The sequence below is a fragment of the Lonchura striata genome, chromosome 5 (genome assembly GCF_050655825.1).
Source record: "Lonchura striata isolate lonStrDom1 chromosome 5, ASM5065582v1, whole genome shotgun sequence".
Taxonomy (NCBI): domain Eukaryota; kingdom Metazoa; phylum Chordata; class Aves; order Passeriformes; family Estrildidae; genus Lonchura; species Lonchura striata.
In genome coordinates, this window is record NC_140707.1 from 67037582 (window position 1) to 67054258 (window position 16677).

The 16677-nt window shown below is 43.0% G+C and overlaps 2 protein-coding genes across 13 annotated transcripts in view; one reads left to right on the forward strand and one right to left on the reverse strand.

Annotated features, from left to right (window-relative positions):
- Positions 1-4089, forward strand: part of ESR2 (estrogen receptor 2) — a 40013-nt gene extending 35924 nt beyond the window's left edge. For all 5 annotated transcript variants that reach the window (XM_085580899.1, XM_085580898.1, XM_021554489.4 and 2 more), the window contains exons 8-9: positions 1602-1776; positions 3752-4089. In XM_085580899.1, the coding sequence (XP_085437025.1) occupies positions 1602-1776; positions 3752-3941 (365 nt within the window). In that variant the 3' untranslated portion in view covers positions 3942-4089. The remainder of the gene's footprint in view (positions 1-1601; positions 1777-3751) is intronic.
- Positions 4090-10484: 6395 nt separating this feature from the next.
- The window catches only part of SYNE2 (spectrin repeat containing nuclear envelope protein 2), a 179345-nt gene continuing 173152 nt past the window's right edge, over positions 10485-16677 (reverse strand). For all 8 annotated transcript variants that reach the window (XM_085580893.1, XM_077783923.2, XM_085580894.1 and 5 more), the window contains 6 exons: positions 14243-14443; positions 13786-13914; positions 13142-13330; positions 12440-12529; positions 12181-12227; positions 10485-11583 (listed from right to left, as the gene is read on the reverse strand). In XM_085580893.1, coding sequence (XP_085437019.1) covers positions 11358-11583; positions 12181-12227; positions 12440-12529; positions 13142-13330; positions 13786-13914; positions 14243-14443 — 882 coding nt within the window. In that variant the 3' untranslated portion in view covers positions 10485-11357. The remainder of the gene's footprint in view (positions 11584-12180; positions 12228-12439; positions 12530-13141; positions 13331-13785; positions 13915-14242; positions 14444-16677) is intronic.

A 16677-nucleotide genomic window follows, 5' to 3' on the forward strand; every position in this document is an offset into this window, starting at 1 on the left:
TTCCCCAGAACATTTCATAGTCAATATTGACAAAAAAAAAAAAAAAAAAAATCCCACAACAAAATAGCAGCTAAGCTATTTCCATCTACTGCTTTCAGCAAGAAGCTGCTGCATAATTCTTAGTCCATTAGTGAAGGGGAGCAGTCCAGCTGCAATCCCACTTGTCTGCCCACTTGTTTGAGTTGGTGTTGATCTGCTGGAGGGTAGGAAGGCTCTGCAGAGGGATCTGGACAGGCTGGATTGATGGATCAGGACCAACAGCATGAGGTTCAACAGGACCAAGTGCTGGGTCCTGCACTTTGGCCCCAAAAAACCTCCTGCAGTGACACAGGCTGGGGGAGCAGTGGTTGGAAAGCCATGATGATGAGAGGAAATGGCTTCAAGCTACACCAGGAGTGGTTTAGATTGGATATTAGGAACAATATCTTCATCAAAGGGGTGGTCAGACATTGGAACAGGTTGCTCAGGCAAGTGGTGGAGTCACCATCCCTGGAGGGATTTAAAAGATGTGTCAATGTGGCACTTGGGGATGTGTTTATTGATGGCCTTGGTAGTGCTGGGTCAAAGGCTGGACTTGACCTTAAAGCTTTTTCCAGCCTAAATTATTCTGTGGTTCTGTGGATAGCACTGTTTCAACAGACAACAAAATCTGTTTTGTTTTTTTTTCTTAAAATATGCACCAAAAGAAAACCCAAAAAACAACAGCCAAAAACCTCCAACCAAACTCCACATTCATCACCCACATTTTTTTCAAAGTTCATGTCTCAAAAGATTGGTCCATTCTCTTCTATTTTCCTTTCTTGACAAAATGAATCATTTGTCCCTAATTTTCAAGGTGCTCTGGAGCTCTGTCTTTCCATAGGTATCTCTGAAGGGACCGTTGAGATTTTTTTCTTTCCCTTGTCCCAGGTCTCTTTTACTTTGTCAATGACGTTACTGTGTGTTTCTAGACCTTCTTAGTGATTATTAATTTTTTTCCTTGTCCATACCCCCAAACATCTTTTTTTTCTTTCTTTTTATTTTTTTAAATTTAATTTTTGTGGAGGTTTTGTTGTTGTTGTTGTTTTGGTGGGGTTTTTTTTTGTTTTTGTTTTTGGGGTTTTTTTGGGTTTTTTTTTTCTGACTTTCAAGGTTTCTCACTGCAGACATTTGCTGTTATTATGACACCCTTAGTGATCTGTGGGGAGACCATGACCAGCTGGGTGACTCTGAGCAGTGTCATTGACATGTTCTTCTCTTTCCCTACTATATACACAGGAGAAAGAGTGTTTTTCAACAAGAAGGGATTAGAACAAGCATAATATTATAGTTCATAATAATTAAAAAAACAAGGTAGAGGGGGAAAAAAGCCCTGGAGAAGGGAGAGCCCATCACGACCTGACTGAGGATTTGAGAGAAATGCTCACTTTGCAAATGATGGGGCCATCAAATTCAAGCTTGATGTGGCATATGGAGCATCATTTGTACAGTCTTGAGGACTGTGTCAGGGCATGTATGTTCTCTAATTGTGCTGAAATATTACATTTTTAAAAAATCTACAGTTGTAGCTTTTTTTTCTTCCTCACTAGCAGCAAATATTTTTTCCTTTTTTCTCTGGTTAGGCATGTTCCCCTTGTCAGCAGAGGAACCTGAAAGCAACAGGAAGCTGCACCACCTGCTCAACGTGGTCACAGAGGCTTTGGTGTGGGTTATTGCCAAGAGTGGGATCCCCTCCCAGCAGCAGACAACTCGCCTGGCCAATTTGCTGATGCTCCTCTCCCACGTCAGACACGCCAGGTACGGTTTGCAGTGTGTGTAACACTTGTGTTATGTTACTGTTTGTTTATTACAGCAAGAAAAGAGGTGGGTGAAACTCCAGAGCACTCCTGAGGGAATCCTGGTGCTGCTCTGCACCTCTGTCACTGTGAGGCTTTCCCTCCTAGAACAACAAAACAGGCAGTAAACTCGAGTGCTTGCTGGCACTCAAGGATGTGATGATATTAAAATGCTGACTTAACCTTATTACGTCAGATTATTCATTTTGTGTTTGCCTGAAATGTTTAACAATAACAAAAATTGAACCTTTCAGAAAAACACCCCACCCAGCCATCAAACCCTTTCCATTCAAAAGGAAAATCTGTCCCAAAACTGATCTGCAGTGTGAGTTTTGGTGGAGCAAAGGGAATTTTGGGGGCCATGTTTTCCCACACCAAATTTGTTGTCTTTTACATGGAGCCACAAGTTTTTAACCAAATGACTCATGCTACAGCAATGTCAGGCTCCTGGTTTTTTCTATGGGAAGTGTCTCCAGTCCCTGGACCTCCTTGAGAGGTCCATCTGTGCTTGACTGAAATGAGGATCCTAAAAGAGAGGTTTTGATTTTCAATCTGTTTGTCATTTTAAATTATTACCCAGAGGCCAGCTGTTGACTGAGCTGTCTCATGGCTTGACTTTGGACTGTGTGTCCAGGGAAGAAGTCCTGGGACCAGGCTGGAGCACACAGAGCAGAGCTGGGCACATCTATAGGGACACTGAAAAGGGGATGGCCACCTTTGCAATAAGCTTCCTGGGAGGGCAAAAGGAGCAGCAGGGACCTGGTGGTGCTGAAGGACAGCTTTTAACAGACAGTTTGTGACCTGGGGGTGAGTTGGAGAGCTGGCCTTGCAAAAGCTCCAGCACCAGCCAGAGCTGAACCTGTCTCATGGGTCTGATCTCTGCCGTCACTTTCTGCTCTGTGATGTGACTCCACATCAGAGCTTTGCAGAAGCTGTTCTGGCATTCTGTGAAAAAACATCACAAATCTCTGTGAATTTTTTGTATTTTCTCATTAAGCGAAGATCCTTTATGCTGTGTCTCCTTCAGCCAAAGTCTGGAGGCTGCTTGTTGTGTCCTGTCTCCTTTAGGTTTCTTGGTGCTGTTCAGTCGATCAGACTTTGTTCTGGAAATAATTGAGAGCTGGGTGTGGGAGAAGGGCTGCAATTTCTTCTCGCCCATTAACATGTAACTCTTGAATTGTAGCTGAACCTCATTTATTGGGGAGCATTGCCCCCTTCCAGCCCAACTCACCAGCTCAGCTCTGTGCTGGCTGTCTGCTGTTAGTTCCACTGGGATAGACTGGGAGTTGAGCAAGCACCCTTAGATCTCAACCCCAAACCCCTGAGTGCATCTGGAGTATAAATATGTGTGACTGCAATGGCAATATCCATTTTCAGTCCAAACCATGATACAGCAGTGAGTGTTCAAGCCAGCAAGGTGTCATTGTATGTTACTGCATAACAGAAGGATTATTTTAAAGTCTGCAGCCACCTGCAAGATCCTCTCACTGGACATGCAGAGAGTAAATAAAGTGCTTGAAATTAGCTGGGTAATTAGATCTTCCTACTCAGCCAGGTAGGAGAGGTAGGTAGTCTTTAGTAAACTGCATGTAGTAAATCCCCCTATTGCATAAAGCCTCAGTATGGGCCTCCCACCTTTACAGCATCCAAGAGATTTTCCTTTCATTTCAATAGGGTCAGTACATCTGAATTATTTCCTGAAAGGGTCTGTGTGGTGTAAAACAAAACCTGCTTCTCTAAATAGTAGAACATTCAGCCTTAAAGTATTGGGATGTTGTTACTGTTGGGAGTGAGTAAATGATCTCAGGGACCACAGCAGCTAAATCCTCTTAAATCCAAATAGGAAAAAAAAAGACTCTCTTGAAACCATGGGTGTGTTTTTCTTCTCTGCACTGTTGGAGCCAGACTGCTGAGTTATTTTTTGTTCTCCTGCACAGTAACAAGGGAATGGAGCATCTCCTGAGCATGAAGTGTAAAAACGTGGTGCCAGTGTATGACCTGCTGCTGGAGATGTTGAATGCTCACACCCTCCGAGGGCAGAGGAAGCCCCTGGCCACGCACCCCGAGTTTGGCCCACTGGAGCAAATGGAGCCTGGAGACAGCCTGAGGAATGGGGCACCCCAGTAATTGTGTCAAGACCTGGAAATGTGAGGCTTTTTCAGAGCTCTGGGGGAAACCAGAGCTGCTGTGCTGGGGCTGCAGCAGCGTGAGCTGGTGTGAGTTCTCATCCCTTCTGGATTTGCACATGGGTGTCTCGGGAGGGGCCGCTCGCCTCTGCTCTGACATTGCAGCAGCTGCGCTGCTGGCGTGCCTTTTCTGGGACTCTGCAAAAGCACCTTATAAACCAAGCCTCAGAACAGCACTGTGGGACAGGGGATTGCTGCCTCTCCTTCTCAGGCAGAACTGAGAGGGAGAGGTAAAGGGACAGGTTTGAGACACTTGGAGAGAGCACATTGGGCTCTGTCTCCCAGAATAAGACTTTTAAGAACTGACTGAACAATGTTCTGTTTCAGCACGGGATGCTGTGAGATGTAGAACAGCATCATTTGGGACAGATGTTTACCTCTGTGTGCTGGTCCCTGGGGAATGCCTGCTCTGCAGCTGATCTAGATAAAGTGCCGAGATACAGACAGCTTAAAGGAGCTTATTCTCAAATATGCAATGGCTGCAAGAGCCTTCATTTGAAGGTCATTTGAAATAGCTTCTAGGGTCAGTTCAGAGCCTTTGCAGAAAGTTTAAATTGATCTTAAGTTTGTATTGTGTGAGCCTGTTCTTAACACTCACATTATTATCTGCTTTATAATTCTTCAGTGCTTTAAGCAACGACCAAATCGTCTGAATATCTCAGTCAATGCTGACCTTTGAAATGTGTTTTGTCTGTGAGATTATCATGTTGTTTTATATATTTATTAATGATGTTAAATCTATTCTAATAATTAGGTACAAGAAGTTGCTCTGTGAATATTAACTGTTTGTATTTGTATATGATCTGCTGATCAGGCCTTGTGAAACCAGCTGGAAAAACAAAATCTTTCCACCCCTTTGACTGGTGTGTGGAATTATGTCCTGCCCACCCAAAACCTCTTGCAGGGGGTGAGGCACTGGATGGGAACATGGATGGGGATCTGTTTTTGTCTGCTGCCCTGAGGTTTGCTGCTTGCTTGTTCTCAGCATGCATGGCACCTTGTGCTGTGGTTTTCATATCTTTATAGGAGCCCTCAAAGAGCGAGGATGGGGATAATGGTAAACATAAAGATAATATAAAGATGGGGATAATGTAAAGCACTACTTTGCTTTGCAAGTGTGATGACTTGTTTGAATTACACTGAAGATGTAGTGGTTTAAACTTCTTTTTTGTGCTGATTTCTGTATGTGTCTAAACTGCACTGAGTAAAAAAAAAAAAACACAAACAAAAACCCTGATTAAATGGCCTGGCTGATGACCTCAGAGATCAGCAGGGTGGCATCATTCATTCTGGCAACTGTCTCTCTACATGGGAATATTTAAATATAGCACATGCATGTTCTGGGCATTACAGTGAAATAAATTGGGATCACACCAAAAGTCTATCTTGAGCCCCTAAGTCTTTTGCATTAGGGACTTTGATTAGTATGCCATTTGCATATTTTGAGTATTAGTCAAACTATTAATCTTGGTGGTTTTCTAAAGCCAAGAACAGTATTTTTTATAGGAGGTTTTCAGTGAGTTACACATATATTGTCTGTTTTAATCTTGTACTAACTATACCAGATGCTGCTGCTGATCTAAATTTTTACTCTCTGCCTTTTTATTGTTTTTAAGAAACTGTAATATATCAGTGTCCTTCTAAAGATGTGTAATATTTACAGTGAAAAATTGAGAAAATGTGAGTACAGTCTGGAACTTATTGGTACTTTCCTTCTGAGAGATGTTTTGCTGTGAAACAAACCTGTCTCAGTATTTCTTGGGCTTGATTGTGTTCTGGCCTCATTGCCTGTTGTGTTGCTCTTTCCCTGATTTTCCTTATTCTGTGTAATCATTTGGTTTAATACACTTTTTCAAATAAGTGTTTAAGTGATTTGTTTGTTTTGCATTAAAAATGCTAAATTTGTGTACAATCTTGGAACAAACCTTTTGAAGAGAAAATGGGAAAGACTGGATATAAATTATGAAATTACCTTCTAGATGGAAATTTGCTGTGGATTGACTCTGTAAAAGGGATGTGCTGCAGTGTGCTACGTGGTCGTGTTCATATATGTTGCAATTAGTACAGTGCAAATAGGAAAATGATGTGATTTTAACCTACTTTTCGTCTTGTTGAACATAATTTTATTAAAAGTTACTAACGGTGTTTTAAAACGAGTGAAAGTCAACAGCTGTGGAGTCTGGATTAATGTGGCTGTGCTCATATTGGGATGAGGAGAAGATGCTCATCTCCAACAGCACAGGGAGGGGTGTGGGTGTCTGAACAAGGGTACCTGGCTCTCTTGAGGGAGATGTTGGGTTTGTCTTGGGTCTGGATCCTCCAGACTGCCTCAGATGCTGCATTCCTGGTGTGGACATCCCTGTCCCTGCCAGCCTCGAGCAGAGCTGTCCCACTGTGCTTCCATTGGGATGCTGGGGCTGTTCCAGTCTCAGTGTGGACGAGGGGAGTCCTCGGGAGCTGCAGGGGCTCTGGGGAGGGGCTGCTGGGTTGCTTGCCTTCACTGCTTGGCTCTGCCTCAGCTGCTGCTGCTTGGAGAAATCGTGCTGCACTTCTGGGATGCTCACAGAGGTGAGCAAACCTGGCAAGAGTTTAAAAAAAAATAGGAAAGAAAAAAGGAAGGAAGGCCAAACTTTTTAGCAGCACACAAAAGGACAACATGCGGAGCTTCCTCTCTCAAGTCTGGAACTGGAAGCAGATGGTAAGACAATCTCAGTTGTTTTTCTTCTTTTTTTAAAAGAAATGTGTTTTCAGACAGGTGAAATGCTTTGTCTCCAGGAATAGGAGACCTTTTCCACATTTCTGTCTTCCTTCAAATTACCCATTTTTACTGCTGTAATGTTTCCAGTCAGAGAGGAGAGTGTGGGGGAAAGATATGTAGATGTGTTGAAACATTCTCCCTTGAGATAGTGCCCAGGAGGGTAAGTGCTCTTGTAAAATAGCAAACTAAGACAGGTTAGCAAACTAAACACTTGAAGATTTTTAAATCTAAATATGCATATTTCAATAGTCATATTATGTTAATTCCTTGCTGACTAAATGACAGATCTATACAGGGATCATCACGGTGAAAGGAGAGCATCCTTTTAAGTGTTTTAAGTGCTGGAATTTTTATTTTTACTCTCAATGAGCTGGGGATATGAAAGACATTTGTTGTATTTGCATCATTACAGTGGTTTAGCAGAGCCTAAAAATGCAGGGAGGCCCAGAAAGTTGCCTGTTGATTCTATTCGAGCTGTCACCAGTGATCTTCCTCTTCTGAGGTAAGAATTTTTGTTTTGTTTGGACTTTTATCAAAGAATCATGTAATAGTTTGGGTTGGAAGGGACCATCTTCCCTGCCATGGGCAGGGACACTTTCCACCAATCCTGGTTGCTCAGAGCTCCATCCAACCTGGCCTTGAAGATTTCCAGGAAAGGAGCACCCATAACTTCTTTGGGTGACTGTTTTGCTGTCTCAACACCCTCACAGTGTCCTGTCACCGCATGTCCCTGTCAGAACTCCCTCTCCAGCTCTGTTGTAGCCCCTTCAGGTACTGGAATCTGCTTCAAGTCTCCCTGGAGAGCTCCCATCCCTGCAAGGATTTCTACAGACCCTGGCCAGGTGTCTCCAATCCACCTCCCCCCGCCATTCCAACCCCCTTAGGAAGCTCTGCCTGCAGACTGTGGGTGTGGGGACTCACTGTGGAATAGTTTTGAACATGCCAACTCCATTTTACCCTCTCATTCCTGCACTGTTGGGATGCAAACACAACTTCTCAGTTTCCTCTAAGCTTACCCCAGGCCATCTTTTCACACTTCCCTACAGACAGACCTAGAAGCCATGGAAAAACCTTTGCTATTATCACAATCCATCTCAGAAAAAATGGTTTGACATTACTTAGGTGCTGTGAGGTAATGGGTCAGCAAAGCAGGTAAGATGTTGAGCTTGACCCAGTGCCCAAACCAATTCTAAAGAGGCTGTTGCAAATGCGAGCATGAAAAGCAAGTGGATTACTACAGTGTGGAACATAAGTATTATTTACATTAGTTTTTCACGGTATTTTACTACTAAAGTGAAGTGTGGTGCATTAAATGGCACTTTCATAGCTAAGGCTTCATTTTATTTATGATCTGTGTAATATTTAACTCCATCTTTACGTTTAAGAGTCACCTACACTCTTCATGCATTGCTGAGTGTTAGCAATTTCAATTTAAGTGCACAAAAAAAAATGAGACTGCTTTGCTATAAAAATGCCAACATCTGCTGCTACTGCCTCAACAGACAAAACCTTCTTCACTCAGCAGTGTCACACAGGAGCAGGCATAGCCATTACCAGTGCTTACTGCACATCTGAGCCCATATTCCACAAAAGGTTTTGTTCTGAGTCCTGTCATTTTGGTTTCAGCATTCCACTCCCTGCGAGTTTGTAATGGAAACAGGATCCCGACTGGAAGTGGTGCCTTTTAAAGCTCTTGATGGATGTTATGGTAATGTGAAAACAGCCCCACAGCAGGCCAGCCCCTCCCTTCCCCCAGCTGTCTTTAGTTCTGTGAACTGATGGTATTTGTCTGCTGCTGTGCTTCATTTAGTTATGGATTGGTGCAGCTGACTAAACAGGCATCGTGAAATGTAAATAGATGGCTTTTTGTTTCCTTTCTCTCCTGCAGCTGAGCTCAGCCTGGTCTCATGAACATGAAATGTGTGTGCTCAGCGACTGAGGGACACCTTCCACCATTCCAGGCTGTTCATCATCCAACCTGGGCTTGAACACTTCCAGGGACGAGGCAGCCACAGCTTCTTTGCACAACTTATCCCAGCACCTCACCAGCCTCACAGAACCCAATTTCTTCCTAACACTTAATCTAAAACTTTGCCTTTTGTCTATTTAGAGCCATCACCCTTTGTCCTACCACTCCATGCCCTTGTAAGAAGCCCACCTGCAGCTCTCTGGTAGGGCCCCTTTAGGTACCCCAAGTCTCCCTGGAGCCTCTCATTGCTGCTGGCTGTGCTGGAGGGGGGTGGGTATAGCTGAAAACAGACCGAGGCCTCATCTCACTGCCAAAAAGTAAGATTCAAAACTTCAATTCAAAACTAGTTTTTGGCTTAGTTTGATTTCCCAATGCATGTGCACAAACATAATGGGTTGCTGTCACTACTGCATCTTCACTCTCTTTAAAATATTTTTTTAATCCTTCCCTGGACACTAACAACCCAGTCCTGAGAGAGATGATGACCCAAAGAAATTGTTGGGGATATAAAATGACTTGTTTAAAGCAGACTTCACTGCCAGCCTCCACTGAAGTGATTATAATCAATTGGCAATAAAACTATTTAAAACAGGTGTGGAAGAAAAAAGATTTAAGCTATTTCCCAGATATTGTTTTTTAGTGACATTTTGAGATAATTTCTTGAAAGCGCTTCTTTTTATATATTACATCAGCTCAACAATTTGATATAACTGTTCATAATGAAAGGAAATTGTAGGCTATGAAATTTTCCTTAGACCTTTTAACATTGTTCAATTTTTTCCCCTGCATAGGTTGTTTAATGGAAGAAGAACTGAATATCACGTCAGCAGCTGCCTATTACTTCTTGGCAGAAAGGTCTGCATGGGCATTTGTGACAACCTGGCAATGAAATAATGGTTAGAGTTGGCTCACTTCTACAGAGGAAGAAACTTAAATGAGCTCCATCTTAAAGTAATTGCTTTGAAAAGATCAAATAATGATTGCAGAAGGAGAGAGGACAGTGTGTGTGGCTGTGTGCACGAGGGGGATCCATCTCTGGATGGATCCCAGTGTGAGAGCTGTTGGTGCTGGAGCACAAGTCTGGCACCTCAACACAGCTTATGAGTTTGATTTAATGTCCTGGAAATAAACCACAGCGGGTTTGCCACCATGGCTGGGAAAAAGCTGTTGGTTTGGCCATTCTCTAAATATCAGGACAAAGCAGTCTGCTTTGTAAAGCCCCCTCCCAGAAGATGGGGAATCAGCAACCACCAGTGGTGACAAGTGTAGAAGGGGTGGGAGACCTCTCACAGGCTAATCAGAAACCTTATTTTCTATTGGTAAGCACTGCAGAAAGTGGCTAATTCCTGGGTCACTTCCACTGCCACACACAAAAAGCTTTTGACAAAAGCCCTTACTACTGCACTGAGCTTTTCCTCACATGCATTTCCCCACTCCAGCACTCCCACTATAGAAAGTAAGTTCCAGAGTGGGAAATAGTTCAGCATTTCCAACTAGTAATAAGCATGAATTGGTTCAACTTCGTGTTCTTCATCCAGGAAAGCAGTTGCAAAGGAAAGGATCTGTGCCATAGAACACAGGGCCCACTGCTGGCTGGATTTGTGATCTCTTGCTCTCACAAGCAAGGGAGTGGTTGTGCTTCTTCCAGCACCACTCCTTTAGCAGGCAAGGAAATTGACTCTTCCAGGAGTGGAAGGGGCAGCACTGCTGGAACATGAAGCTGGTCCCCCACCACTAGACACACCCACAGTCCTGCAGACATTGGCAAAATTTTAATGACAGTACTCAAACTGTACAACAGTGGGGCAATGGCCATGCTGACTGTACACAGTGTTTCTCCAGCCACTGCCCACACGTCAGTTTCATTTTAAAAACAAAGCTTATAAAAATGCACAATTCTCTCCCAAGATACTGTACACTATTCAGCAGGTTAAAAACTGAAAAAAAACTTTCATTAAAAAAGTCATTGCACTATTTGTATACATCAGGGATAGTCTACATAATCATGTTCATCTAGAAAATATGTGCATTATAAATCATTTCCATGCAATGCAGCAATTCCTTATTTCAAAGGTGGTATAAAAAGACAACACAGCAGTCCTAACTACTAGAACACTTTATGTCAAACAAAACAAATGTGCATCATGATACTGAATGTGTTAGATGAATAAAATACAACAACAAAGTTTCAAAAATATGCATTTTTTTTGTTTCCACCAAGTGACTACAGTACCAAAAGATACAAGTAACGTTAAGTGTGTGCAGAAATCACATTCAGTGAAGTCCCTCTTCACCTGCTTGTTTGTCACGCTCACCCAAGACAGACTGCCATGTTTATGATTGCCTTGATGTCGTTTCTGCATCTAACAACTCTGTATCCAAACACCTTGCAAGCTTAAGAGCACTGCCCCTAAAAAATAGTGTATCTATTGCATCAAAGTATAAAGTGTGTTGCTTACAGTTAAAAAAAAAAAAAATCTATAGAAAAAGTTTTGTTTCCCGTACAAAAACGCTGAAATTCTGTCAAGATATACATTTTGAGATGTGAAACTCTCTGCTTGATAGATGCTGGAGCAGCATGGGAGAAGAAGCACCACCCGAGAGTGTTTTTGGTGTGAGTGCAGGGTGTCCTAGGTCGGGGGGGGCCCGTTGGTGTAGCGCAGCATGGGGTAGAAGGAGCGGGCGAAGTTGTTGGCCTGGGTGCAGCTGTAGTCTTCCTCAGAGGAGGGGATCATGCAAGCCAGGAGCAGAAGCAGCAGGAAGAACAACTGGAGAGGTAAAGCTGCTCTTAACACTCGGTAGAAGAAAGAGGGAGACCGAGGGTTTGCCTGCACAGCTTGTGAATGGCTTTCACTCCTGAAAAGGAGAAACAAAGAATAACAGGCACTTGAGGGTTTGAGTTAAACAAGTTGTTTTTACCCTATTTTCAGATGCAAACTTAACTTTTCCCAGGAGGCTAACAGACCATTCCAAATAGGTGTTGAAGCACACAGGAAAGACATAATTTACATTGATGAAGTTCTTCTCTGCCCTGGCTTACTGAGATCTACCCTTTGAACAGGCCCCAGTGGACTGGGGGTTAAGTTCTCCCTTTGTCCTTCATGGCCTGTTTGTACCAAGTGGCTCTCAGGGGCAAGTTTCTTTTTCCAGCATGCTGGTGGAATTAAAGGAGGATTTAAACTTAAAATATCCCCTATTTGGCAGAAAAAATATTTTCTCAAGCCAGGGCTGCAGCATCACTGCAGAGGTCCTGGAGCAGGAATGCTAAAGGAAACCATTCCCTAAGGAGCAGCTCAGAACTGGTAGGTAGAGGGGACTCTACAGGTAAGGCAGAAATCACCTCCACCCATGTGTCCACCTACAAGGAACAGCTGCCCAGGTTTCTGCTGGCACACAGCTCATCTCTGCCATATTCATTGTTTATCAAGAGATCAGGAATATATAAAATATTACCTTATGCTGCTGCCATTCCTGCCATCAGCAGTTCTCCTGAGGGCCATCTGTTGAGAGAAATAGCTTTTAGTATCCAGGTTTCATAAAATACAAGGAATTTCTCTGAGAAGACACCTGTAGACTTTAAAGTCTGGTTGTGAATGCTGTAATAAGGTACGTGGACCTAAAAGGTAAAATGATTGTACTTGAGGAACGTCCACTCTAAATATGTCAAAATACACTATATGCTGATAGCAAAATGATAGAAAAAAATACTTGCCTTCTTCACAGCAGGGCTGGATTTCTCTTCTTCTGGATTATAGACTCCTGAGTCCAAGTCATCTGGAACTAGCAGGAATGTTTTGGTATCCTGAAAGATAACATCACCTTCCTCTTTAAAATGCACATTCAAAACTGACAATAAATAAAGTGCAAAGAACCACCTTTCACTTTCTCTGTAGGTGCAAAGCCCACTGCCCCTTCACATGAGAATAACCAGTTCCCCAGAATAAAGAAATGCTTTACAGTGCCCAGCCTGAAGGAATTATAATGGGTACATAGAAGAATTAACTTGGAAATATCTCTGACAGGCCTCAGGATAAGCAGTGGGTTGACTGCTATGACCTTCAACTCCTACGTGCTCACTACACACTCCTAGCCTGATACCTGGTTTGGATCACACCAAATTCAGGTTGGAAGGGACTTCAGAAAGTTCATTTAGTCCAACCTCTTGCCCAAAAGCCTGACCAAAAGACTTACTCAGAGCTTTAGGAGGACAGAGGCAGCACAATCCCTCTGTTAATACTGTATTAGCCTTGGGGTGCTGAAGTTGTTCTTACAGCCAAAACTGTTCTTTTTTCAGCTTATCAAGGTGGAAGCACTTAAGCTTTAAGTCAGTTTTTTTTATAAATACCTTCACTCTTAATATGCTATTTTTTTTCAGTAAGGAAGATCCATGAATAGTATTTAAATTCCAACTCACCAGATTCCCTTGTATTGTTTTTAAGTCGTGAGAGACTTGTTCAATCAGCTGTTTCAGTTTCGTTCCAATTACATGGACCTTCTCCTCCTCTTCAATGTAATCACCATCTGATTTCAGCAGCAGGTAAGCAGTGAGATCTTGGAGGGAGTTTACATTAAGCTGTTGCTCCAGCAGCTCTTTCTCCAGTTGCTGAGAATAAACAAAAAACAGCACAACAGACTGTTACCCTCAACTTTATGGATATTCTTCCAAAAGGAGGAACTTTGGAAGGCTTTAAAGAACAACACAACCTGCCCGAGAATCCACAAAGCACAGGAATGGTTATTACAGCAGCATAGGAAATGAAGTTCTCTTTAAGAGACTGGTTGTGCCTGTTTGAATTAACATTTAAAAATAGTTCTAGCAGCATGTAATTCATACAGAAAAGACATTAAATAAAGACTGCTCATAAGCAACTTTATTATTATGATGTGTAATTATGGAGAAGTGCCTTGTAGATGCAATATCTTGGTCCACTTCAAAAACCACCCACATGCCTGAGAACAGCAGGTCTGAGGACAGGCTGCAGACACTGTGAGACATAAAACATCCTGCTCTTCAGTGTGTGCTGAGTTCTGAAGTGCTGCAGTTAAGGCTACACTCACCATTAGCTCCTTCTGGCATTCCAGTATTGTATTGAGATCAGCATTAGGATCTGTGATTTGTGCTTCATTCCTCCGGCTTTCAGCACTTGCTAACCACAGGATTAGCTTTTGGCTCTGGTCATGGAAATCCTAAAGAAACAAAAAGCTTGGCCCATAAGAGGAAAAACACCTTTGCAGTGCCTTCACCTACAAACAAAATGCCCATCCTCAGATTAGACAGAGCCACCACAAATAAACAATTAATGAGAGTACAGAAACCTATGTAGTAAAAGAGCATTATTCACTTGAAAGGTATTTTTACCAAACCATTTTAATCCAACAGAGGCAAGTTTATCAGGAAACAAAGTGTCTTGGATTGTGAGTGACCATTCCACTGATGTGCAGGAAGTATCCTCCTGCCCTCTCCTCAACAGAATTCCAAAGAGTTTTCCCTTCCAAGCTGGCATGTGGTACGTACCTGGCACTGCAGTAAGGCTTGTTGTAAACCCTTCCTCCAGTTGTCCAGTGCACGAGTTGCTTTCTCCCAGTGCAAGTTGACCTTCCGAAGCCTGTTCTGCAGCTCCTTGAACTCTGTGCTGTCTGCTTTTTGGAATTCTTTGCTGCTCAGGTTAGCAGAAAGCAACACTGCTTTGTAGCTGTCAAATGCTTTAAGCAAGTCCTGGTAGAAAAAGAGGATTAGGAGCTTTTATGAATTATGAAAAACATGTTTATTTACAATAAAACCACACACTGAAAAGTATTACAGGTGTTGGAGAAGGATGTTCGAATCTGGTGGCTTTTCAATTCTGCTAAGAAACATATTGAGGCAGGTTTATGTTTGGGGTTTTTTTAAAGCCAAAACCTTCACTTTGAAGAAAATAAGTGTGACCGGGCTTGTGCTTCTCCCTAAGCATTATGGCTTAATCCACATGTGCCTTTCAACGCCTCTGAGCTGGCTCTCTCCCTGACATTTGGACAAATGCCCCCATTGATTACCATATAGTATTTTCTCCTAATTTATAAAGATTTTGTCACTCCAGAATCCTAGAATAATGCTGACAGGGGCATCTGGTGGTCCATTCTCCTGCTTCATATAGGACCAACTTCAAACTCCAAGGAGGATGCTCAGGGCCTCATCCATTTAGATTTTCAGTATCTCGCCGGATGGAGGATTCCCCACCCCCTCTGGGCCCCTGGTCTCACACCAGACTGTGTTTGGAGGTTTGTTTTTTTTTTCACAAACAGGACAGGACTATTGGGGTACATTCCTCAAGCTTTTATTTGCACATCAACCTCATTACATGGTTGAGACAATAGAAAGATGGCAAAGCTCAAGTACAGCCAAAAACCTCTTTGCTACAGAACATTTTACAAACTTTTTAGTTATTAGAATATTGTTAAAGCTTACAGACAGTTGTTCTAGCCAGTTACTAAAAGTACACATACACCTGCTTCACACAATGCTTGCTTGTCTTACAGCCATTATAACTTTTTCTACTTTCAGACTTTGCAGCTAGCTTTGAGTTTTCTCTGCTCTTTCTGTTTCTAAGGCATGCTTTTCCCAGCTTTCTGAAAATCTTTTACCTTTACTATTTCCCACACCATACCCCACTGTGAGAAAACCTGGCAGCCTACTTCTCTGACTTCTCAAGGCCCCCCAGAAGGCAGTCCTGCCTGCTTTCCTCCTCTCCTTTAGAATTGCAGGGGGAATAATATGGAATTTGCTGTCATGGTCATACCATCTAACCACCTTTATGTTAAGGCTGATGCTGTATTTCTGAAGGTTTTTTTAAAAAGAGAATGCCAAACAATACCTTCCATGTACCCTCCAGTTTACAGTTTGAATCAAGGGTACTCATCTTTTCCAAGCTGCTCTTGCAGTAGGGAAGCTAGAGCTGCAGGATGAATCCCACAAACCACAAAGCTCAGATTGCTTTTCCCAGCAGCCTTTCTATCCAAGAGTGTCAATCTCAAGATCTGAGTTCGACTTGTAGAAAACTGCTGGTCTAAATTACTTTTTTTTCACCCATCAAAGGATCCTGTCCCCCTCTTCTCCAGGTAAAAAAAGTTTCTTTTAGTATCAGACAAAGCAAACAGACTTCTGAACACCAGTTAGCCACTCTGCAGGCAGACTGACTTTATCCTTATCCCAGGCAACTGGGATGTCCTGACACATCATGAAATTCACTTAGAGCACACTGGCTCTTTCAACACCTCTCTAAAGCCAAACTGTCTGAAAAAGGGATTTACAGCCAGCTGGACTCCTCTTAAGCAGATGCAGAAGAGAGAAGTGAAGCTCTGCTCCTTGAGGAGGTCAGACACCCAAATCCAGGCTGAAGGGAAACACCTCCCTCCACTTGGGAGGCACCATCAAACCTCTCCTAGGGCTTGGTGCCTAATCCAGACTGGCTGAAGGAATCACAGTTGATCTTGCTGGAGTGCAGAGTCATTGTCCCTGGCCTAATAACTACTCCAGGACATGCAGCCTTTCTCAGCATGCCTAAGAAATCCCTCCTCCCTTCTGCAGTGTCCTGTTTGTGAGCATCACCCCAAGGCTGACACCAGATTGACCAGTGGCCTCAGGGTGACTCCACATGGGGCAGCTGATGAGGGGTGCTGATGAGCACAGAGGGATTTTACTTCCACAGATTTTAGGAACACTTGCTCTCTCAGACTTCAACCTGAGGCATTTCATTGCCTAAGTCCCAGGGCCCCAGCACTTGCATGTGCCCTGCTAACCTATCGGCTCATCTTGCAGAAAACACAGCTTTAGAGCAGATCTTTGTCAGTCTCCTGCTGGAATTACACCCTGCCCTTAATTCAATTAAAAAAAAAAAAAAAGCAGCCTAGACTTTGCAGCCTGTAGACCTGGCTAATTTTCAATCTGGTGTGCATAGAGGAGAATGGCACACG